General features: G+C 38.6%; 2 protein-coding genes across 2 annotated transcripts; both read right to left on the reverse strand.

Annotated features, from left to right (window-relative positions):
• Window positions 1-572: 572 nt before the first annotated feature.
• mpp4a (MAGUK p55 scaffold protein 4a) lies at window positions 573-19,968 on the reverse strand. The gene is made up of 21 exons (XM_059343016.1): window positions 19,889-19,968; window positions 17,540-17,598; window positions 16,898-17,019; window positions 16,725-16,802; window positions 16,327-16,410; window positions 15,546-15,677; window positions 11,689-11,770; window positions 11,504-11,589; window positions 10,606-10,677; window positions 9,337-9,533; window positions 8,264-8,322; window positions 7,283-7,300; window positions 6,048-6,083; window positions 5,947-5,967; window positions 5,513-5,551; window positions 5,165-5,332; window positions 4,083-4,163; window positions 3,613-3,706; window positions 2,936-3,044; window positions 2,073-2,207; window positions 573-765 (listed from the first exon to the last, which is right to left on the reverse strand). The coding sequence occupies exons 2-21, from the start codon at window positions 17,547-17,549 to the stop codon at window positions 580-582; spliced, it is 1,809 nt and encodes a 602-aa protein (XP_059198999.1). The 5' UTR covers window positions 17,550-17,598; window positions 19,889-19,968; the 3' UTR covers window positions 573-579.
• A 3,553-nt stretch (window positions 19,969-23,521) lies between these two features.
• LOC131978660 (olfactory receptor 6N1-like) lies at window positions 23,522-24,520 on the reverse strand. Its single transcript, XM_059342371.1, has one exon. The coding sequence runs from the start codon at window positions 24,518-24,520 to the stop codon at window positions 23,522-23,524; it is 999 nt and encodes a 332-aa protein (XP_059198354.1).
• Window positions 24,521-25,675: the final 1,155 nt, after the last annotated feature.

A 25,675-nucleotide genomic window follows, 5' to 3' on the forward strand; every position in this document is an offset into this window, starting at 1 on the left:
AACAGGGGGACAGAAGGGAAGGGAAGGGAAGGATGGGGGGGACGGGAGGGACAGGATGGACAAGGAACAGGAGGGATGAGAGGAACGGGGAGACGGGATGGATGAGAGGGACAGGGGGACAGGAGAGACAGGGGGAAAGTAAGTGTTTGGAAACTGTTACTTTACTATTTCTTTTTACATTGAATATACATTTTTCTTTCCTTCACCTTCATAAATTCTTTATTCTCTTCATATTTCCATAACGTAATAAAAAGGAATATTTATCATAATATTCCTGTCGTCCTGCAGCCGTTCAGACTCTGATCGTCTTTGATCTATTGAAGCAGATTATAAAAACACTCAACACTTAAAAGGTCACAAACAGACAGAAGCAGAATTTATTCTTTCAATTTCAGTTTCATCAACATCAGGTTCATGGAGAACATTAGTAAAAACTAAAATATTAAACACACTTTGACAGACAAGTTTTCATTGTATTCTTCTTTTCAGCTGTTCCTCCTCTCATTTCATTCTTCTTCTCCCCATCTGTCTTCTTTTATCAGGTCTTTATATTTTCTCCTCCTCCTCCTCCTCCTCCTGTCACTCGTCTGTCCGGGTCCAGCTGGCGGGGATCCACTGTGCCTCCTCTTGCATCTCCTGTATGAGGGAGCAGAGCTGCCTGCAGGCGTCCTGCACGTCTTCGTTCACCAGAACTCGATCGAAGAACTGACAGTACTTCATCTCCATCAGCCGGGACGCGTCCTCCAGCTCCACGAAGTCGTCCTCCTGCAAGAGACAGGAACAAGAGGGACACCAGGGACAAGAGAGGCACCAGGGACAAGAGGCACAAGAGGGACATCAGGGACAAGAGGGACACCAGGGACAAGAGGCACAAGAGGGACATCAGGGACAAGAGGGACACCAGGGACAAGAGAGGCACCAGGGACAAGAGGCACAAGAGGGACATCAGGGACAAGAGGGACACCAGGGACAAGAGGGACACCAGGGACAAGAGAGGCACCAGGGACAAGAGGCACAAGAGGGACATCAGGGACAAGAGGGACACCAGGGACAAGAGGGACATCAGGGACAGGAGAGACACCGGGGACAAGAGAGACATCAGGGCGAGAGGGACACCATGGACAAGAAGGACACCAGGGACAAGAGGGACATCAGGGACACCATGGGCAAGAGGTACACCAGGGACAAGAGGGACACAAGGGACATCAAGGACAAGAGGGACACCAGGGACAAGAGGGACACCATGGACAAGGGTACACCAGGGACAAGAGGGACATCATGGACAAGAGGTACACCAAGGACAAGAGGTGCACCAGGGACAAGAGGTACACCAAGGACAAGAGGGACACCAAGGACAAGAGGGACATCATGGACAAGATGTACACCAGGGACAAGAGGGACATCATGGACAAGAGGTACACCAAGGACAAGAGGTGCACCAGGGACAAGAGGTACACCAGGGACAAGAGGTACACCAAGCATAAGAGGTACACCATGGGACAAGACAGACACCATGGACAAGAGGGACACCAAGGACAAGGGTACACCAGGGACAAGAGGGACATCATGGACAAGAGGTACACCAAGCATAAGAGGTACACCATGGGACAAGACGGACACCATGGACAAGAGGGACACCAAGGACAAGAGGTACAACAAGCACAAGAGGTACACCAGGGGCAAGAAGGACACCAGGGACAAGAGGGGACTATTATATTATTTTTATTCTTTTATTTCTTTCTTTTTATATTTAAAAGCCTTTAAAGCCCCTCAAAGCAGCTACATCTCAAAGTTTAGTAGAATAAAAGCCTGAGAGGTCACTGCAGCTTAACAGGAACAGCAGCACAAGGCTGTTTTCAAAATAAAAGCAGCACAAAAAAAGCAGATCTAATCATTTTTCAAAATAAAAGCCCCACAAAGTAACTGCTTCTCGGTAGTTTAGTAGAATAAAATCCTGGGAGTTAACTGTGGGCCTTGGATGCAACTTTGGCTTAACAGGAAACTCAGAACAATTCTGTTTTTCAAAATAAAAGCCCCACAACGTAACAATCTCCTGTGTCCCTGTGTCTTACGGTGAAGGCTCTGTTCACGGGGCAGTTGGTGAGGACCCTGGCATCCCTCCTGGTTTGTCTCAGGTCGTCTGAACTTGGAGCTTTGATGAAAATCACGTACGGCTTCAGTTTCTTGGTCCTCAGCTGCTGAATGCTCTGAAAACAAACTTTATCAATTAATTACTAACAGAAAATGAATCAGAAAGTAAGGTTTGGACAAAACAACAACAACAACAACAACAAAAACATTTAACTTCAGAGTGAATGTATTCTGTTTTCTGACACTTTTTAGATCAAACTTATTAACAGAGAAAATATTCCACAAGATGATAATAATCTTTCTTTGATATCATAATGATTGATTTAAAATGCTGATATAATAACTAAATATCACAACCCACCACTCGTTCAAACACTAATATATTTTGTTTAATATTTACATATTCACATTTAAATGACAGCTGAAAATATATATATTTAATTGTGATTTGAATGTATTTTTAATCTTTTAATTTATTATTAATCATCTGATTTTTTAAACTTTTTTTCAATTGTATTTTTCACTTTCACACATGGACTGACTTTTTATTATTTTATCGGTTATTTTTGCTTGTTTTAACATTTAATTTTTTATTGTGAAGAATTTGGGATACTTCTCTTGTATAAAAAGTGAAAATAAAGTTTATTATTATCACTATTTCCGCTGAGTTAGCTTTTGAACATTTTCCCTTCCTCTTAGTGTAGTAAATTGTATTTAATTAGACCAAAATCACAATTTGTCTCAAAGTTCTGTCCTCCATCACCTCTGAGAGAAGCTGCAGAGATTAATCTGCAGGAAATATTTATTTTTTCCGATTAATAACCAACTCGTTAATGAAACTCACGTGTGGTTCAACGTCGATGATGCACATCCGTCCTCGTCTCATCACCTCGTCTATCGAGTCAATGCTTGTCCCATAAAGATGACCACGGTACTCCCCATACTCCACAAACCTGCACACACACACACACACACACACACACACACACACACAGGTGCAAAAAAAGTTAGAGATAAAAAAGCAAGTTACTCAGGTTCTAATGCATAATAAATAATAAATCTTTAATATTATCATATATATATAAAAATATATATATATACACATACATATATATAAGCATCCATTCACACACATGGTTGTGTCCTGTGATAATATTAAAAATGTATTATTTATTATTCATTAGAACGATATTAGAACTAGAATTATATATATATATATATAAATAAATATATATAATAATTATTCTTTTATAGTTTATTTGTCCTTATATTTCCACATCCTTATATTTAAGGAAATAGTGATAATAATACACTTTATTTTCACTTTTTATACAAGAGAAGTATCTCAAATTCTTCACAATAAAAAATTACATGTTAAAACAAGCAAAAATAACCGATAAAATAATAAAAAGTCAGTCCATGTGTGAAAGTGAAAAAATTTCCATGTCCTTATATTGCCACATTTTTTTCTCTTCACATTATCACATTTTGTATTTCCCTATTTATTATGTCATTTTGTACCTGTGGTTGCAGACCATGTATTCAAACAGCTCTTTGTTCACAAAGTGGTACTCTCGCCCAGTCTGCTCCCCTGCTTTGATTGGTCGAGTCGTGTCTGCAGGAACAGGACGATAACCAATCAAAAACCAGCATGTCGTTATTATTCAGCAGAAATATAATAAACTGTTGTGATCACAAGATGAAGAGAGCAACAACAAAAAATGTAGATAAATAAAACATATTTGGTGTCAGAAACATTTTCTATTAAATAATTCTGACAAGAACTTAAAAAGTAATTATAATACAATATAAGTAATATTTAATCTAATAAAACTATAACTGATAGAATTTAACTGTTTTACATTATTCAAGTTTTAAAATGTGTTTTTTGTTCCAATTAACAAATTCTGTCCAAGTTAAATGATCTGACATTACTGCAGCTCGCCACCAGGGGGCGGTGTTTACAAAGAAAGTTTGTTTTGGGCACATACGGGGTACAGGTCCCTGGAAGGTGGACGGGTTCAGTTTGATGAGTCGTTTCCTGAGTTCATTCACTCCGACTCTGGTAGCTCCTGACACACACACACACACACACACACACACACACACACGGACACAAATGTTAAAAATAACTATTGTTAACACAGTAAATAAAAAGGTGAAACAGGGATAAAGTGCTGAGTCGTGGCTGCAGGCTGGAGAGCTGCAGTTTCAGGCCTCTCATTCAGTGCATTTCTCCACAAAATATGGCTGAGTTAAGGTGTATCTTTGAATGCTAAAAAACAATTATAGTGTCTTAAATTGCACAGTAACATTAATGTTAGAGATGTGAAAGTAGACCATTTTGTTAAAGAATAACGTCCCATTAAACATAAAAGAGACCTACGTCACAATCACCAAACGCCAGCCAATTGTGTTTTGTTTTTTTAAACAAAGATTATAACTTTTACTTTGAATATCCTTTAAATGTTGTGTTTTTTTGTAACCTATTTTATTAGGTGGACTGAATCATATTTGTCCAGATATATTTAAGTCCCTTTTGTTATCTTATTTTGAAGGGCAAACATCTGGGAGTGTGTTGATAAACTGTTGAGTGTATTTTGGCCGCACATTCAACTCTGTTTTTTTATTTATCTTATATTCTCTATAAGTATAGGCATAACGCTCGGTTGACTGTTTTTTGAAGAAGAAAAAGAAGACACGATAGATTGGTGACATGGAGATGACGTGGTGGTGATGGTGGGTATTAATAAATGAAACATCTGGAAAGGCCATACCATATTATTTCATCTTTATTTTTATGATGTTGTAATTATGTTTATAGTAAATAAGGATAATAAATGGAACTACCAACTAACTAATACTAACATAAATAAAACGATACACCACTGTATTTCACCTGGCAATTACTTGTCAATAAAACCATATATTAACACAATGTATTTATATGTCTATATGTTGATATTACTGTAATATTATACTATAGTATAGTGGGTAGTGGTGTGGTGAAAGAATGAGAGGCCTGAAGCTGCAGCTTTTCTGCTGTGCAGGATTCTCCTTCTGGCGGACTGACCAATGAGGACGACGAGGCGGTGGTTCTCCTGCGGGAGGCGCTGGTACAGCACCACCTCCTCGTACGGCGTGGACAGCCCGCTGCTGCTCGGCGAGCACGACGTGCACGACTGGCGGCGCCGCCTGAAGGACGACCGCCGCCACAGACGGAAGCTCCGCCGGAACCCAGCTGATTGACACGCAAAGAAACATAATAATAATAACAACAACAATAATAGTAGTAGTAATAATAACAATAATAATAATGATAATGAATTAATGATGATAATGATGATAATCATAATAATAATAATAATAATGAACGATGATGATAATAATAGTAATAATAATAATAATAAGTGTTCCTCACCGAGGTAGATTCCTTCAGTCACGTCAGATTCGGCTTCATCTGAACAAACATTTAATTCATTCATTCATTCAAAAAACTTTAATTTTCAGTACAACATTAAAAACAATATATTCATATATTATTCTTTGTTTTTTATGTATTGTGGTTGTTGTGTTGTCTTGCTTTGTGTTTATTATATTTAATATCAGTTGGTGATTAATGTCTTTGTTTGTTTATAAAAAATATAATAAAGCACTTAAAAAAATTAAAAACATTTGTTAAACTATTTGTTATATATTTTAAAAAGCAATTATAATCAATAAATTAAATGAACAAACAAACACTAAGATTATCTAACATGTTATTTAACTGCAACATGATTTAACTGAATACTTTTACTTCAGTGTTTGTTTGGATCTTTGAATATAAAATAATAATAATAAAAATAAACTCACCGAGGTGAAAGTCTTCCAGCTCTGAGGAGAAACATTACAAGTTACACTTCAGTCCATAAAAACTGCATCATAATGATAATTATTATTATTAAATGTTTCACCTGTCCGTCTGTCGTCAGAGAGACTTTTATCTTCGTCTGCAGCAGAAACAAACACCAGAGACAAACTGTCACAGATCTAACTGAGACTAAAGTAAGAGAATAAAGAGTCTATTCTCAAAGATTTTACAAGAAACAACTTGAATATTCTCTCAGATTATGAATTCAGATGTTTTCTGAGATTAAAGTGGTAAAAAGTAAAAACATTTACAAGAAAACACTCGGCAAAGTGTGAGTTTCTTTCTCACAATTGTGACTTTTTTCTTGTAATTTTACTCTTTAAAGTTTAATTTCCCTTTTTTTTCTCAGACATTTACCGCTTTTTGATCTCAGAAGGTATTCGAGGTTGGTTTGATTTTTGTGAGTTTTCTCCTTGACATATCACCTTTAATCTCAGAGAAATGTTCAACCCTTTATCAGGCAAAGAACTATATTTGGTAACTTCAGGTAATATTTTGAGAGAAAAGTTGCAAATTTACGAGATTATAGTGGCAAATCTACAAGAAAAAAAAGTTGCAGATTTAAGAGATTTAAAGTGGCAAATCTGTGCAAAAAAAGTTGCAGATTTACGAGAAAAAAGTGGGAAAAATGCAACTTTTTTCTCCCAGATTCACCACTTTAACCCTTAATAGGACACTCATTGAAATACTTGCAAATTCCAAATTTCAACCCTAGAGAACATTGGAGGATATTACATACAGCCAGAATGTGTAAAAAAAACTAAAATAATATTTTGAGAAAAAAGTTTACGAGATTAAAGCGGCAAATCTACGAGAAAAAAAGGTGCAGATTTATGAGATTTAAAGTGGTGAATCTGGGAGAAAAATTTTGCTTTTTTCCCACTTTTTTCTCGTAAATCTGCGACTTTTTTCGCGCAGATTTGCCACTTTAATCTAGTAAATTTGCAACTTTTTTCTCGAAATATTACCTGACTAACTACCAAATATAGTTCTTTGCCTGATAAAGGGTTAATATTTCCCCCCAACATGATCAATTTGTATTTATTAAATGTATTTTTATTTAAAGCTCCTGACACGCTGGAGGTGAGGATGTGTCTTTATTTGCTCTTCTCAGTTTTGGGCACAAAGCTATGAATATATGTGAACGTATGCATGTTAAATATTCAGTCCACACACTGATGCACGTAGAAATAATCCTTCAACAGAGGGAAGAGGAGGAAGAGTTTACTGCAGTCAGTGAACTACACATCAGATTAATATTAATAAAGTGTCACTCACCGTCATCAGGCAGAGACACTGAGGACACACACACACACACACACACACACACACACACACTCAAAGTTATTCTTACATCAGATTACTCAAATCAAGCTCCATCAGGCCAGAGATTCTACCAGACTAACTGAATTTCCCCCCGGGGATAAATAAAGTCATTTTGATTTTTCTCAATAATATTTAATAAATTAACAGGTAACGCTTTATATTAAGGTCCTTGTAATAACCATTAATTAACAAGTAATAAGGCCCTTGTAAGTCCTTACAAGATGCTTATTAACATTACTGTGTGTTTATAAGCTTATATAAGTGTTAATAATGGCATTATAATACAGCTAATAGCAGGCTATAAGAGATGTATAATAAGAACATTAATAAAAGCCTCATGAGTATCTTATAATTCTTCATAATAGCAATACAAACACCCATAACCCACCCATTATGTCTTTGCATTGCCTTTATTAATCTTTTGTTTGCTTATTGATATTAAAATATACTTTATTGCTCATCTATTATAAGTTAACTATGCACTTGTTAACAGTTAACTATGCTTTTTGCAGCTAAAGGGATCTAAAGCGAGAACAATGCCTTATTACTTGTTAATTAATATTTTTAATTTTAATATAAAGCGTTACCAATCAACACTTTAACCTCCCGACGCTGAGGAGCTGAACAAGGCCTAAATAAATACATTTTTATTTATTGTTAGAGTCTGCTCAGCGGGGACATCTGCTTATGAATAATAATAATAATAATAATAATAATGATAATAATAATAATAATAAATAATGATATTAATAATAAAAGTAATAATGATGATGAAATTAATAATAACAACAATTATGATAATAACAATAATAACAATAATACATAATTATATTAATAATAAAAGTAATAATTATGATGAAATTAATAATAATAACAATTATGATAATAACATAAATAATAATAATAATAATAATAATAATAATAATAGCTCACAGGGTCTGATGCAGGTGTGGACCTGGCTGGGCTGACTCCACCACTGCTCCCTCTGTTTACTGCAGAAACAACACACAAAATACACAAAGTTTAGAAAAACAAACAAATATTTTGGATGTTTTCACTGTTCCACTGATTTGTTTATATATTTTGTGTAGAAACTGACGTGTTCACTATTTTATCATTTCTGTTACGTTTCAGTATTTTATTTATTTATTTTAAATTCTTGTTTTGTCTTTTAACCTGATTATTATCAAGTTTTTATTTCACTTAGTTTCACCTCCATCACTCTCTTTATAGACCTGGAATCTCTGTTAAATATAATTATATACAGTCATGGAAAAAAATATCAAACCACCCTTTTTTTTCAATTTCTTGTTCATTTTAATGCCTGGTATAACTAAAGGTACATTTGTTTGGGCAAATAACCAAAATCATTATCAATAAAACCATGTTAAATGTCTAGATATCAGCTCTTAAATTAAACTCTCATCAGCTATTTTTGTTGTTATCATTATATTTGTCCAAACAAAAGTACCTTTAGTTGTACCAGGCATTCAAATGAAAAAGAAACTGAAGAAAACAATGGTTTAATCATCTTTTCGCTTGATAATAAGGTCCTTAATAACCATTAATTAACAAGTAATAAGGCATTGTTCTCGCTTTAGATCCGGTAGTTTCAAAAAGCATAGTTAACTTATAGTTAACTTATAATAGATGAGCAACAAAGTATATTTTAATATCAATAAGCAAACAAAATGAGATTAATAAAGGCATGGCAAAGACATAATGGGTGGGTCATGGGTGTTTGTAATGCCATTATTAACACTTATATAAGCTTATAAACACTAAATAATGTTAATAAGCATCTTGTAAGGACTTACAAGGGCCTTATTACTTGTTAATTAATGGTTATTACAAGGACCTTAATATATAAAGCGTTACCGACTTTTCTGTTTAATAATCAGACGTCAGTCATCTTTGCAGGACTTTAAACGGCACCGACTGTCTGAAATATCTTATCATTTTAAAATTTTTATTTAAAGAGATGAGTTTTACTGTGGAGGCGTCACCTCTTGAGCGTGGCAGCAGACGGGATGAGGCCGGCGCAGGACGCCGTGCAGGGCAGCTTCCTGGCCTGCCACCAGTGAGCGTCTGATTGGTCGACCACCTCCAGCAGGTCACCTCGGCTGAACGCCACACCGGCGTCAGGACACGGGATGGAGGCGTCCTGCAGGGGGCAGTAGTCCACCATCGCACGCATGTACACCTGACACACACACACACACACACACACAGACACACACAGACACACACACACACACACAGACACACACACAAGAACACACACACACACACAGACACACACAGACACACACACAGACACACACACAAAGACACACAGACACAGACACACACACACACACACACACACACACAGACACACACACAAGAACACACACACACACAAACACACAGACACACACACACACACACAGACACATACACACGCACACGCACACAGACACACACACACACACACATACACAGACACACACACACACAGACACACACAGACACACACACATACACACACACACACACACACACACACAGACACACACACAGACAGAAGTTCACGTTAAAAAAACAAGTAACTCAGATTCTAATAAATATTTAATATTATCACACATGACAGGACCATGTGTGTGAATGGATGCTTATTTTATTTTATTTTTAGGATTAAATGAATAAATGACATTATTTAAAAATAATTTAATAAAAAGAACTATACATATAGAGTAAAGCTTATGAAACAAATACAAATATATATATATATATAACATATATAAATACAAAAATAAATGCACAAACAAATCTGAAAATGATTTAAATATTTTGTTTATATTTCACCACACACACACACACACACACACAAAATATGTATAAAAAAATATGATGCTGTGTTGCAGATTAAACACTTTGTTTACATATTATTAATATTTATTTGCTCACATTGAAAAATTTTATAAATTAAATATGTATTAACAATTACCAAATGATTTATAATTATTATTATAATATTTTTGGTTGTTGTAAAATTACTCGGATGGACAAATCTTCTTATAGATTTAATGATTTTACTATAAATCTCATTATTATAAACATCCAAATAATGTTCATGTGGATATAAAATAATAATTATCAACCATTGACCAAGTATTACATTTGAAAATATATATATATTAACCATTTCATATTTTGTAATTCATATTCTAATCATCATTTACAGCTTTATCAAAGCATACTTCAGTATTTTTCACTGAGGTGAAGCTTCTTACCGCCTTGTGCCTGTTGCCACTCTGACCGGCGTCAGGAATCACTTTGAACAGGATCGTCCCGTGAGAATTTATCTGCAGAAACAACTCAATTATTTTAATACTCACATTAAGTTTTATCAACAAAGGACATGATTCCTTCTCTGTTTAATACACGTTCACCCACAAAGTTGGAATCATTTAGTTTTAACAAAATCCTGTTAATTGTGGTTTCATTCTGATGTTTGGAAGAGATTTATTCATAAAGTTTATTAGAACATCTGTCATAAAAATTAGAAAACGTCAATACTTTAGAAATCTTTCAAAAGCTTGTTTAAAACTAAAATGTTATTGTTATTTATTTGGCAAATGACAAAGAGAATTCACCTTTTTTTATCCAGATCTGAGCCAGAAAATTCCACCACTTCAACTCATGTTTCTTTAAGTAAAGAACTATAATTTGACTCTTAATCAATAAATTACAATGAGCTTTACTGTTTTTAGAGGTTTTTTGTCAACCAGTAAATTTGAAAATTCAAAGAAAACAATAATAATAATAATAATGATAATAATAAAAATAATAATAATCATATTTTAGCATTACAATATGATTTGTGTTGAAGGGCTTCTACATCCTGCTGAATTAACATTACAGAAAAATGAAAATGATTTTGGTAATTATTAATGCTGTTCATTTAGGACCGTTAAGCACTTTACACTACACACACTATCTGTCAGTAATCAATCACATCATCACAATCATTTCATTTATAGGCGGCCGTGTAGATTTCGATCCTCACAAGAAATAAAAAATAATCAAACTTCTCTGGTCTTCATTAATTGATTATTACAATTATAATAATAATAATAACAATTATTATTATTATTATTATGTGATTTTTATGTTTTTATTTGGACCCACCAGGATCTGGATGACCTGCTCCGGCTCCAGACCCACTACAGGGTTCCCGTTCACCTCCACCAACATATCCCCAGGATGGAGGAGGCCTGAACACACACACACACACACACACACACACACACACACATTAATACATATATGTGTAAATATTTGGATATATTTAATATAGATGTGTTTCCTCTCACCGCTGCGGTCTGCCAGTCCTCCATGAATCACTCTGGCGATGTAGATCTCTCCCGTCTCCTCGTCCCTACGAATCGTCGCTCCCTGACACACAGTTTTTCAACTTTAAGAACTTATAATAAAATATAATATAATATAAATACAGGCTGTTAATAGAAATCTACAGAGAGGGAAATATAAACGGAGGAGGAATGAAGGAGGAAACTGATGATTGAATCCTTTAAATAGCTGAATTTTGAGAAAAATAAATGCTGCCAGTAAAATAGCACTCCTCTGATTTATCATTGCCCAAATATCTATTTTATTCCATATTTCTTCCACCTTGTCAAAACCTGGTTCCTACGTTACCCTCAATGAAACACACAGAGCAGTAGAATTCATCAACACCTGCAAAAATCAGCAAAGTTCAACTTTGCATCATTATTATGCAGATAACAACCACGTTTACCTTTTTGTCGCTGAACAACTATTCACCCACTGTAAGTGCATCAATCTAGTCATTTGATGGGGCTGAAAATCTTAAAGAATTATAGACCAAGAAAGTCTTAGATCAGTCTCCTCTCTAGTTTACTCTGGTCCAAATGTTTTGTTTGCTCTGGCAGAAGCATTCAGTCTCGTACTATGTTCACATGGCCAAACAAACCCAGAAAACAATCCAGAGTCTGATTTATACGACAGTGAATTAGGGCCAAGTTTGAAATAAATAAATAATTAAATACGAACACAGGTGAGGGGGGTTATTTCGAGAAAAAAGTAGCAGATTTATGAGATTAAAAGTGGCAAATCTAGGAGAAAAAAGTTGCAGATTTATGACATTAAAAGTGGCAAATCTATGAGAAAAAAAGTTGCAGATTTATGAGACTTCAAATGGCAAATCTAAGAGTAAAAAGTCGTATCACCTCATCCAAAGCAGTACAGTGTTTTCTTCTGAATAGGCCCAATTCACGGCAATGTCTCTTCAAAGTCCGGATACTTACATAATACATAATATGTCATCATAATATGGTGATCCTGAGCTAAAACCATGAGTATTGCTAAATCTGATTGCAAAGTATAATTTGATGAAGTCTCTCCCTGGGTCCGTATTTTTTTTTTTTTTTTCATACGTGGCCCTAATATATCGTCGCAGTTTTAACTGGAGTGAAAAGGGCATTGAGACAATTGGGCAGACTGACAAGAGAAACAGCAAAGAATGAACGGGAGATGATGATGTTGATGATGATGGTGATGATGTTGTTGATGATGAAGATGATGATGATGGTGGTCACAGTTTTTAGGAAAGCTGGATGAAATGGGAGGTGTTAGTTGAGAAAACGTAATTTTGTTGTACCTTTATATTTTTGGCTTTTTTCCTTTCCAGTGAGAATTCCAGACTTTGTCTCTTAAAAGTATTTGTTTTTGTCGAAGGAGTGAAAAGTCAGTCAACTTCTATGATACGGTTAAACTTTGTTCCTTAAACTAATAGTTGGGATTTGGATATACATTTGAAGAACTATGAGGTATTTCAGTCAGTTTCAGAGTATTTTCTTAATGCTACAGCTGGTTTGTTTTCACCCTACTTATTCTTTTTCTTCTTCTTGGTTGTCAGACAGCCTGTACTGTTGCAGTCCTGTTGGTCCTCCAGAGGAGCTCGAGAAACTGTTCCGTTGTTGAGCCTCACATGTCCGTTACTGCCGGCTGTTCTGTGGGCGACACCAAAGGTCACCACTGTCCTCTTGGAGCCTCCGTTCATTCCTTTTCCACTTCTCGATGTCGCGAATCCGTCCACACAGGAACTTACCGACGTGGACGAAGACGAGGAGGAGCTAGAAGAAGAAGAAGATGAGGTCGAGGTGTGGCGTGGATACGGTGTTGGAGGCTTGCGGACTACTTTTGGCGACATTGAGGAGACCCTCGGAGGGGGTGGGGGAGGAGTGTGCTGTTTGGGTCTGTGTGGCGGTGACACCTCGGGGTGTTTGCTGGCCACAATGAGCCCCTGGAGCTTGTCCACCACCTCAGCCAGAAGATTGAGCGCCTGGGCATTCTCCTCCACACTGTCTGTCATCATCTCTGACGCTGCCACAAGTTGGTGGACGTCCTGAGTGCTGTGCTCCATGGATCTGAACTCCTCCATGCTGCACTGTTTGGTGAGCTCAGCACGATGGTGGTGTTTCAGATGCCCCTGCTCGTTTCGTGTCTGTTGCTTTTGCCGTCCATTGTGGCGAGGAGCAGCAGAGTGGTCGATCATCAAGGGTCGACTTAGAGGTTCCTCTTGGCGTTTGTGATGAGGTCCAGTTTGACACCTGATAGGTGTGGGGAGGGTGCTCACCCCCTGCTGCCGCGTGGATCGATGTGGTGCAGGGCTCGAAGGTGCCGTGTGGGATCTAAGAGGTTTCATCCCAGAACAAAGGGGGTTCCTGCCGGGTGTCGGGATATTCCTCGAGTGTCCCCCTGTAGCTCCTGTTTTATATAAGATCGGGGAGTTGGGGAGGCTGAGACTGTAAGCTGGGACCGGAGGAGGAGGGTAGGCATAGTCATCGCTGCTCCCTCCAGTCGAGGTGCCTTCGCCTCCGCTGTGATCAGGTTTCTCTGGAAATGAACCTCCATGTTTGCAGGTGGATGAAGAAAACAAATAAAGGGCCAACAGAAAAGTGAAATACTCATCATTTAAGACAACAGCAATGCAGGTAAATGTAAAAAGTAAAAATGGTGTAAGATGGAAAAGAAAGATGATGACTGACGGTGAGTGATAATACGTCTTTTTGCATGTTTTGATGGATGAACCAATAGATGAAGTTGTTGTTTACCTCCAAGAAATTTGCTGGATGAACTCAAGCGGCAACTTCAAAAGTGAAACCAATGTGCCTTCAACCTGCATTCTTTCTAATGCTCAGCAGTGGGCAACTCCACTGGTTGCAAAAAGAAGTCAGATAATATAGAAGTCTATATAGTCTCCAAACCAATTTAATTAGAAACCAAGGGATACTGAATGTTAGCACTGTGTGTCGCACTTTTACTCAGCAGCTGTTTGAATCACAGTGTAAGTGAGTAAGTGAGGAACTGTGTCTTCGCTGCTGCTGGATGTCTTGATGACAGACTGGACAAAGAATCAGTAGATGAAAAAATGAATAGATGATTGGTGACTGATAGTCCTCCTCCTCTTACCAGTGCAGGGCGCCGGACTGAAGACAGCGGGAGCTGATTGGTTGAGCCCTTTCTTCCAGAGCTCTGCCGTTTGCGGACACAAACAGCAACTTCCTGTTGACTGGTAGCGGGGGAGAAAGGGACGTGACTGTCCTCCTCGAGGGAGGGGCAAAGGCCTGGCCTCACTTTCAGTCGCCCTGAGCTCCTCCCCCGACCACGCCCTCCTCGCAGGGACTAGGCGGTCCAACGTGAGGCGACGGAGGCTGCTCCAACGACTACGAATCATCGCTCCTCCGTCTCCTACACTTCCCCTGCGCTCACCTCCATTCTTGGTGAACAAAAGATAAACAATGGTCTCTTCCGTTCTCTTCTGTAATGGTAAATTCTCTCAACCCCTGAGCTGAGTTACTTCACTGGCTCACTGTGCGATCAATTATTCAATCCTGTCTCCCAGAAAATATATCTGTATAATGCTTCTACAGGTACATGTAACTGCTGTCTGGGTGGTTCTTTCATACCTTTTACATTGTTTTCTATTAATTTCAAGAAACGATGAACTATAAAATCACCATGAGTCAAAAACGTGTTTAAAACATCAGTGCAACCAATTGCTTATATTTTATTTGAACATCTGTGGTGCCACGTGTGAGGCACCTGGGGAATTGTATATTTTTTGCATGAAACACTTGATTCTCTTGCAGTATGGTGACTTTCTGTTTTATATCTTGTGTCTCACCAGCGGCTGGTTGTTCTTCACCAGACAAACGATCCTCATGGCCTCCTCGTCCTCAGGCATCTCATCAGGCAGAGGAGGTAACACAGGTCCATAGTCCGACTGAGCAACACTGTCATGGGACGATAGGACGGCCTGGGGGACAGACGGGTAGTGGGTGTTTTAACACAGAAAGGTGACAGGCAGTGGCGGACTCAGGGGGTGGGCAGGAGGGCCGACCGCCCCCCCTTCATGCCTCCATGGTTGAAAAAGCACGCTGAAGTGCCCTCAAGAATGGTGAAAACAAGAGGAAGTGCCTTATTGGCTGCCCTTTACACGTGCAAAAAATGATTGGGTGCCCTCTAGGGCGCCCCTTTATACAATAAATGATGATGATGTGCCCTCTAGAGATTCTATAATACGGTATCACCCAACTGTGAATAATGCTATGTGAGATGTTTGCTCTCATTTAGCTCTCAAAGTGCACAAAATAGATGCATTTTACTTAAAAATGTACAAATTTTCTCCCGGGGGGGCATGCCCCCAGACCCCCCTAGATGGTTTGGTTTGATACTTTCAATTGTCAGTACCATATCATTAACTACTTTGACCTGGATCTCCTTTTAACTTAATGCTAATATTTCACCATACATGATGCATCATAGCTTTTTGTGTGCTGGTGGGGCCCCATGTTGTGCAGTATGTGCCCTTTTTATTTTTTCACCCCTGCCCTTCTAACAGTCTGAGTCCGCCACTGGTGACAGGTAAAAGGTGTTATAGTTTGGTGATGATAAGTGACACACACCTGGATGTGAGGTGAGCTGAGGAGGCTGTAGAGTTCTCTGGCTTCAGTTGAGGGACGGTGAAGCTTCTGTATTGTAATAATAATCTGATGGATAGACAGACAGACAGGCAGAAAGACAGTCAGAAAATCAGGCATTAAGTCCTCTATTTTTCTGAAAATGGATGCGGGCAAAAAATCAAGAGCTTGGATGTGAAGGGGCAGGAGGAATAATCTGGTTCGGTTTCTCGACTATTTGACAAACATGACAAAATTGACAAAATTTAGCGACATCAGATTTTAACTCTGGACAAAAGAAATACTGGAGCACCCGATGGTATGTTTTTCAATATTTATATATGGCTATAATATTAGTGTAAACAAGATGCCTTAACAAGTTTTTTAACATCAACTTCTCAAACCTCTCGTGACAGTCCTGAGGCATAAGGCAGAAGCGGTGTGGGCGTTGACTTCTCAAACTGCAACAGGCACTCGTAAATCTGAGAAGAGACAAAAAGGGAAATTATGTCACAGCATGCCATCTTCGCTACGGATCACTCGTTTCAGTGATGCATTCTTTGGTGTCGTGACACACCTTCAGCAGAGAGCGCAGCCACGGTGCACTCAGCAGCTCGTGCAGGAGCTGAGCTCCACCGATGTCTTGGACGACGGCCTGACTGACGTCTTCCACCACACTGGATAGCATCTCACTGACACCTACACACACACACACACACACACACACACACACACATGAAACATCAGATATAACCGGACAACAAACATGTTGCCTCAGTATTTTATTTTTTTTATCTTTCTTGTAGTTGAGTATTTTCACAGTGAGTTATTAGTATTTTTACTGAAGTAAAAAATCTAAAACTGGAATATAAATCCAGTTCTGAACCTTCAACATGTGAAATAAGAAGCATAGGGGATTAAGCATGCAGCAGACTGAATATTGCTTAAACAGAGCGTGATGTCGCAGCAGATGTCTGAGGCCTGAAGTTTGTCCTGAGCAGACGGTGAAAAACAGACATGTTTGGGTCGGACAGGATTAACATTAATGAGGAGCTGTGACCCCACACAGAGACGCTAATACCTTCTGAATTAGGTTTCACATCAGATTAAAGGTAAATTAAGTCTGGAATCAGACTCCATTCAGCGTTAACCCTAACTCAAGTCTGTCTTATTTACAGGTGTGTGTGTGCGTGTGTGTGTGTGTGTGTGTGTTTCTCACCATCCTCCATGGCTTGTTTCATGGTTATTGTCCAGACTCACTGCTGATGAAATATTTCACTGGAAAACAAAATAAATGGGCAAAAAAAATAAAATTAAACATTAAACAGTTGACATACATTACGAGAAGACAAAAACAAAACAAAAGAAGCATCGACAGCACACGAGGGCATGAGAACAAATGTCTTTAACTGGGATTTGGTTTGAAGACTCAGTTAAAAAAAAATCACTTATTAATTATTTTCTGACAGGATATCAGAGGATGGGAGACAATGGGAAATAAACTGCTATCATGTATTTTAATACCTTCAAAAGGTCAAACTGTCATCTGCCAACTGTACCACATTCACATGATATTTGCTTCTATGTTTGAAGTTGTGTGTTGTTTGAAATGTGTTTTTATGTGTAAAATAATTAGTTTTGGCCCATAACAAGTGATTAAATGTTATTTTCATGGTTGCTGAAAAACACCAGTGTACTTCCAGCGTCATAAACTGCTGATGGGATCTGTGATATTCCTCTGTGATGTTGGTGATTCCTAGTTTTGTGAAACCTGAGCGAGCTGACAGTTTTAAAAGCTGCTCATGTTATTTCTGTACTTCCTCTGACAGCAGCATGTTTCTAAATGTGGGCTAATTTAACGTCACGTCTCCTCTTTAGCTTCTTATCTCGGCTCAGCTTCCGTTTCTACTTACGCTATCCAGTAAGAGCTTCCATTAACGAGATCTGTAAGTCATAGAAAGTCAATGGAGAACATCACGCAGCTTCACAGAGGGCAAAGATTATAAATCACCACAAACTCTGTTTCGGTTGAATAAATCTGGACATGTTTGTCCAGAGTTCATCAGTAGAATTAAAGAAATAAAGTCCTGAGCGCAAAGTTGAACCGACGCTGACGTCCAAACTGTTTCCCACAGTTATTTATAAATTACCTGGCTGTTAATGAACCACTAAGTCGGAGTAGTGACTCAGTGGAAGCTTAAATTTCAGCCACATTTTCCCATTTACTGTTTTATGGCTATAAAAATGTTTCACTAATGTAACCGACTATTCACATTTTAATTTGACTTGACTTTGTCAAATGGGAATAAATGCCAGAATGTTCACTAACATTTGTGTTTGTTGCTGCACAGAGGACACTACAGAAATTACAGACTCCAGCTGCTGCAAAACCCATCAAACGGCTGAAGTTCTGTCTTTTGTTTCATCAGAGGACGGGTGTTTCAGAGCCGAATACACAGTGATTTGAAAATCTCAAGTGGATATGATCATAAAGTGACCAAAAAAGGTTGTTGTTCTGCACAGAGGACAACGTCAACAACAACAACAAGCTGCTAAAACTGCGCAGAAGTCCAACAACAAAACACAGCTCGGGTTGTGATCAGACAGGCTGTTCCTCCTGATCACCCCTCCAAGTCTCTCCATCGTTAAAGTCTCCCAGAAGAACTATATTATCCCCAGGTCGCACCCCTTCCAGGACCACAGCCAGAGACTCCGAGCTGTTGTTCCGTGCAGAGACACAGACAACAGACAACATTTCCTCTCTGCACACGCATAGAGGCGACCCTCGGGTAAAACTCCAACACAGCTCGTGAGTATCCCCAAGATGAGAGTCCAGTCCATATCTGGGATTTTGTTGACAGAGCCAACGATATGCGTGAGGTGGAGCGTTACCATCTATATCTATCTGCGAAACACCTTGCTGTGAGGCAGTGCTGCACTACTGGAAAGTCCACATGTATAAATGTCTTGTGATAACCCTTTTGCAATATTATGTTCTCGTGAAGCATTTATAAATTTGACCTTGACTTCAAAGATGGTTAACATTTTGATGTTATGGTCATCAATTTTGTGAAAAAACAGGTGTGAATCAGGTGGCCTCTATTCAAGGATGAAGCCAGCACTTGTTGAACATGCATTTCTCTTTGAAAGCCTGAGGAAAATGGGTCGTTCAAGACATTGTTCAGAAGAACAGCGTACTTTGATGAAAAAGTTGATTGGAGAGGGGAAAACTTATAAAGAGATGCAAACAATTATAGGCTGTTCAGCTAAAATGATCTCCAATGCTTTAAAATGTAGAGCAAAACCAGAGACACATGGCAGAAAACGCTTCACCATACATGTCATACTTAATCAACACTGGCCTTCGGAGTCTAAAGTGAATGAGCAGTGGGCTACAACTTCAACCTTATTTGTTCAGTGTAACCTTAGTTAATGTACTTCGGAAGAGGATTGGGGCCAGGTAGCAGAAAAAAATAATGAGAGGAGGGTATTTTTCTGTACATGGACTGTGGTTCAGTCCATGTACGGAAACATATCTTGTAAAAACTGTAAAATAAAGCGTACTCACCAGCAGTACGTCGTCGTCGTTCTCCGGTCTGGTGAACTCTGAGCTGAAGTGAATCAGCAGAGTGAGCGTGTCAGCAGCAGCCAGTGGTGACTGACATGGATGTGATTTTACTACCAAACCAAAACAGACACTAATCCTCTCTAACCCGACCTAATCCACCCACCAACAAACATCCTCCCTCCCTCCACCTCTCCTCTCTGTCTCTTCTTTCTTCCTTTATCTTTTAAAATATTTCCCTTTACCCCAGCCCGTTGCCCTGCTGTCACTCACTTCACCTGCTTCTCTACGTCTCTTCACCTTCTCGCTTTGTCATCCGGTCACTGACTCGCTCTCTCACTCACTCACTCAAGCACTTCTACAACAGATCACAAAGCTTCTTAACTCTTTACTGCTTTTAGCCACACACACACACACACACACACACACACAGGTCAGACATGCATGCAGCAGTAAACACAGTGTTAAGAGGGCGACAAACAGAGTTGTGATACATTAAATCCTGCTGGAACATCTGCAGAGGCCAGCTGTGTGTGTGTGTATGTGTGTGTGTGTGTGTGTGTGTGTGTGTGTGTGTTGGGGGTTATGGTCACTGGGTCACCTCCTCACAGATTATCACTGATCCTTCAGAAACAGAGAGACAGCACAGAAACAAGCAGATGTAAGAAAACATGGCTGCCATGTCAGTTTGTGATCATTGCTCCCAAAAAATCACATATTGTTACTCAGATACTTTTTAAAAAATGTGCTAACTTACACTTCTTGTAGCCTACTGAGTGTTGTACAAAAAAGGGACAAAATTCATGCCCAACAAATGAAAAATGAAGAACATCATCACAAACATTAACTCTTTGGAGTCTTGGACTATTTTGTCCATTTTTAAAAAAATCATTTTCATGTCTTTTCATGTCCTTGTAAGTCATTTTGTGTCTTTTTTGGTCTTTTTTTTGTCTGTTTGGGGAGTTGTGTGTGTGGCCCAGGCTTCATAAGCTGTGAAAAAATTAAAAGGAAAAGGAGTAAAAGTCTGTTATTTAGTATGTATGAATGTGTGAGAGAGAATAGCTGGCATTTATAGGGTTAACTGCGCCGTACAGAGCAGAGAGACGTGCGTCATGACGTCCCAGTGTAGCAGGTGCACGTAGCACTCTGGGAGATAATTAGCACGGGAGGAGAAAACGCACCGTTTGCCTCAGTGCTAATTAGTCGCAAACTGCTAATTTGATACCTCGTGCGTTAGCCGCCAGTGTAGCGGCCAATGTGAATTAGCATTGAATTCAGCTAACAACAGAGCTAACGAACAAGTTAATTGCTAACACTGTGGGCTAATTCAGACAAAATGCTAAGCTATTGTGAGTGTGAACTGTGTGTGTGTGTGTGTGTGTGTGTGTGTGTATTGTATGGGAGGAAAGAAAAAGGAAATTGTTTCATTATTTAATCCAAATAATTGATGCTAAAAGGCTAATTTTAGTTATTTGAGTATCTTATTTCATTTACACTGGCAAAGTGAGAAATATAAGAATAAAATGAGAATAAGATATTTTTGTTAATTTAATTAAATTAATAAATAGGTAATATTTAGGTTATTTATTTGAATTAAGGAACTATAGCCTGTAGTAATTTAATTTACTAAGATGTATGAATGTGGCCTGTTCTACAGGTCAGGTTTTTTGAGAGGATGTGATTCGGTGACACTTTGTGTTAAGAGAAGACATCAGCGACACCAGTAGTCGAGAGAGGATCCCAGCATTGGATAGCCACCAGGCGGCTTCCAGACATCCGCTGGAGAGACGGATCCAGAGAACCAGATGGCGAGCCGGAACAGAGGAATCAAGGACAACTGAACTTACCTCCCAAACCTGCAGTGTGGTAGGACAAGTGAAACACGCATAGATTTAAGGGCCCCAACGATACAGAAATAAACTGAGCTCATAGCAAAAAAGAAAAGACAATAAAGACTAAACAGAACAAAGGTAGTTTTTTATTTAAATTTGCGACTGTGTGTTGAAACTGAATCCCAAAAATACCTGTAACCTCATAAGGCAAAGAGGGGTTACATGTGTTTCAGGTGTGATGTGCATTAACAGTTCTGCAAAAGTTTTTAAGGTTCTGACAAACGGGTCATAGCGGTTGTAAAGAACTGTAATACACTAACACACTTCATCAAACCTACCAGAGCACTGACACACGTTGTCTTCCAACAGAAACATTTAGTCATTCACAGCACAGTGTCATAAAAACACTGACAACTGATGGAATAATACAAAGTGAATCACTTTGCATGTGTCAAATCTATTTTTTTCCCTTTTTCTTTGACAATCAACAGATTATTGTATTGATCATACATGTAAATGTTTGTGATGATGATCTTCATTTTTCATTTGTTGGGCATGAAATTTGTTCCCTTTTTTTGTACAACACTCAGTACAAAAAGTGAACGAGCCATGTCAGAATGTTTATGAAAGAAGAAGACAGTAAATGACAGGATTTGCAGTGAACACTTTACTGTATTGCAAATGAAAATGACTTACAGTAAAGAGGAAAGAAAATCAGCATTTAGCTGTCATTCATTACTGTATTGTCAAATACACAAAAAGAAAAAGGAGCAGAAGCTGTGATCAATGTAATCTTCAATCCATTAGTTAACATCTACTGTTTTGGTCTGGATTGAGCTTGTGTGTAAAAAGAGTTCAAACTAATTTTAAACGTGTAAAATGTGTGTATTTTGTGTCAAAAGAAGAAGTATTGTGTTAATTGTATTGCCCATACAGGCTGATGTTGTGGTAACCGTGTGAAGAGTTTTGAAAAAGCGTTAAAAGTATTGAACAATGGGTCATAGCGGTTGTAAAACACTATAATTACCACAAGGATACGCCCCAATAGGGCCACAGAATGACAGCAGATGGGCCGTGTGCAAGTCCCAAACCTACGAGCCACATACGAAGTAAGAGAAGAAAAAAAAGTCATATGCCACAACAAATATAAACAAAGGTATAGTTATAGTATACCATCAGAACACTAGACCAAGGGACCAAGATAAACAAAACACAGAGATAAAATCCTGTAGCATGTTTATCTGCCGTGATAAGTATTTTAATCTTCATTTGAATCTAAAAATGCTCCACTTTTCAGGTTTGATTTATATTTCTCCTAAGAAGCAATTCTGAAGGGCCAAAATGGGATTTTCTCCTCCCCGTCTACTACTTGAGTCTGTCTATGAAAATCACAAACAGAATTGGAGACAAGGCACAGCCCTGGTGGGGGCCAACACCCGCCAAAAAATACGGACACAGTGCTTACTTTGATTATACAAGCAGAGTAGCCCCCACTGAACTCGTAGGGGAACATGGTTGTAAGTCCACAAAGCATCTGTAGAAAGGATGAGCCCACTTCCATGCTGGTCCACTGTACCACGATCATGATATTTTGATAATGTTACATTCGGCACACTTTCTCTCTAGGTTTTATTCCAGACCACATCAACAATATTAATCCAACATATGATTCTCTGACTAAATCATTTACACTTTAATGTTAATGTTACACTTCCTCAGTGTTATAAAATAATGTGTTTGCAACAAATATAAGTAGAGGTCAGATAAATTTGAGTAGGCATATTATAAGAAGCACATTATGTAATTAACAGTGAAATGGGGCTTTATTAGAGGCTTTCTGTGCATGTTGGACCTTGTGTTTTGGGGCGGGAATCATTTTGGGCATCTTCAAAACTCTAAAAGTCACTCTTCTAATCTGAGGCAGACTCAGGCCGTAAACTAGAGGGTTATTGATCGGGGGAATTATCAAAAACTCCAGAGATAAAACAAAAATGACAAATTGATGAACTTCATTAGCCATAAAACGACTCAGCACAACCTCACAAAAAAGACACAAAGTAAAGGTCATAAATGTGACGATGTGTGGCAGGCAGGTTTGTAACGCCTTTCCTCTGAATTCAGACGAGCTTCTCCTGCAAACGAGCAGAATATGCAGATAGCTGAACAGGATAAAGAACAGGGGGAAAAAGACTATTATTCCAACAAACTGACCTGCTACATTGTTCAGAGTCGTATCCACACAGGAGAGCTGAACCACAGGCCAGTTAGAGCAGAAAACCCTGTGCAGTTTATTTCCACACAGCGGTAATCGAACAGTAAGGGACACACAGAAGCCAAAAGCAACAGCAGGGTAGAGCACAGCACACATTAGAAGCTGTGTCACCGTCTTCACCGTCATTTTACTGTGATAATGTAAAGGCTGGCAAATAGCAACAAGTCTATCGTAGGCCATGATGCTCAGAATAGTGAGCTCACATGCTGCATAGCTGTAAATAACATACATCTGAATGAAACAGAAGGGACGTGAGATGAAATGAGTGTCAGACAGAAGGTCAGACAGAAACCTGGGGAAGAAGCCGGCCGAGCCGTACAGAGAGTTCAAAGACAGACTACAGATGAAAATATACATGGGCTGATGCAGGGACTTCTCCAGGCAGACTGTCAGAATAATGACAACATTAGCAGAGATTATAGTCATGTAGATCAACAGACACAGAATAAAGAAGAGATATCTGAGGGGCCCATAGTCTGCAAACAGAGTGAACTGAAAGTATAAAGGATTCAGGCTGCTGTTGCTCTTCATGTCAGCAGAGCTGGAAGAAGAGAGTGATGGAGTGAAAGATGGAGGGGGAAAGAGAATATTTAGTTCATTGGTATTTAAAGATGAGTTTCAAATAGTCAATTTTCAAAAGTCGACGTTACAATTATTCACTGGAAGCAAACCAATTCAAAACAGTTGCAATTAAACTATTATAGAAGTTGTCCACTTTTGTGTCCTATAATATCAGAGAAATTGAGTACAAAAATCTACAAACAAAACATAAGGTATGTTGTGATTATACAAGTCATGTCCAGCTAATAAAGGCATAAAGACATTCAGAAAACAGTCTTTCCTTCAGTGCATGTAGGTTTTAGAAACATGCACAGCATCCTGCCCAGCTCCAAATCAAATGATGTGATGGACTTTTATTCTGCTGTGCTATAACTGAGAGCAGCCACCGGCTCACACATGGTCCACAGGGAGGGCAAAAGATAAGCCACAAACTGGCTACATGTTGTAGCAACATGGTCTCACAGGAATCTCGCCTCTTATGGTACATGTCCAAGATTTGAAAACAAAAAAAACATTGTCATAGAGCTAAACCAAATACATCACCTGAAAGGTCTTGGCCTGGAGAATAATATATATCAAGTTGAAGGTTCGATAATATTCTTGCTTCGAGATATTGACCCTTGAAACTTAACCCTGGGGCATATTTGAAGGCTTATAACTAAAAGACAAAAAGGGTTACAGACATGAGACCTACTGTTATAGAAATGTGTTGACATGGACTACTTCTACCCAATATATCGAATATCACACACTGTCCAATAAATAATTATACTGCATGTATATTATCTAGGCTAAAAAAGACAACAATGTTTGTTTAATGAAGATATTTTAACTGAAACAGGAGAGCAGCGCCGACTGCTCTGCTCACGAAATGGAATGGAGCCCGAGGCATTTACAGTGAAGCGCCTCAATGAGATCGCACCACATCTGGTAGGATCACACAACACATCCGGTAGATTACAAATTAAAAAACAGCGGACAAATCTGATCGTAACTCATCACTTTGTCAACATTAGTGTCTTCCGCTGCAACAGAATAATATGTTGATCAGCAAATCAACCTTTAGCCACAAGGCATGTAATGGGCGAATGTTTGATCCGTTAAATACACAGAGGATCAGGGAGA

This window comes from Centropristis striata, chromosome 10 (genome assembly GCF_030273125.1).
Source record: "Centropristis striata isolate RG_2023a ecotype Rhode Island chromosome 10, C.striata_1.0, whole genome shotgun sequence".
Classification (NCBI taxonomy): domain Eukaryota; kingdom Metazoa; phylum Chordata; class Actinopteri; order Perciformes; family Serranidae; genus Centropristis; species Centropristis striata.

What these genes read in the sequence shown, in the direction of transcription:
- mpp4a (XM_059343016.1), bottom strand. An exon ending in AGGACTGGCAGACCGCAGCG is followed by an intron (nt 11,590 to 11,688) that starts GTGAGAGGAAAC and finishes GTGTGTGTTCAG; the next exon opens with GCCTCCTCCATCCTGGGGAT. An exon ending in AGCAGGTCATCCAGATCCTG is followed by an intron (nt 10,678 to 11,503) that starts GTGGGTCCAAAT and finishes TTGTTTCTGCAG; the next exon opens with ATAAATTCTCACGGGACGAT.
- LOC131978660 (XM_059342371.1), bottom strand. Translation starts at nt 24,520, where the DNA reads ATGAAGAGCAACAGCAGCCTGAATCCTTTATACTTTCAGTTCACTCTG.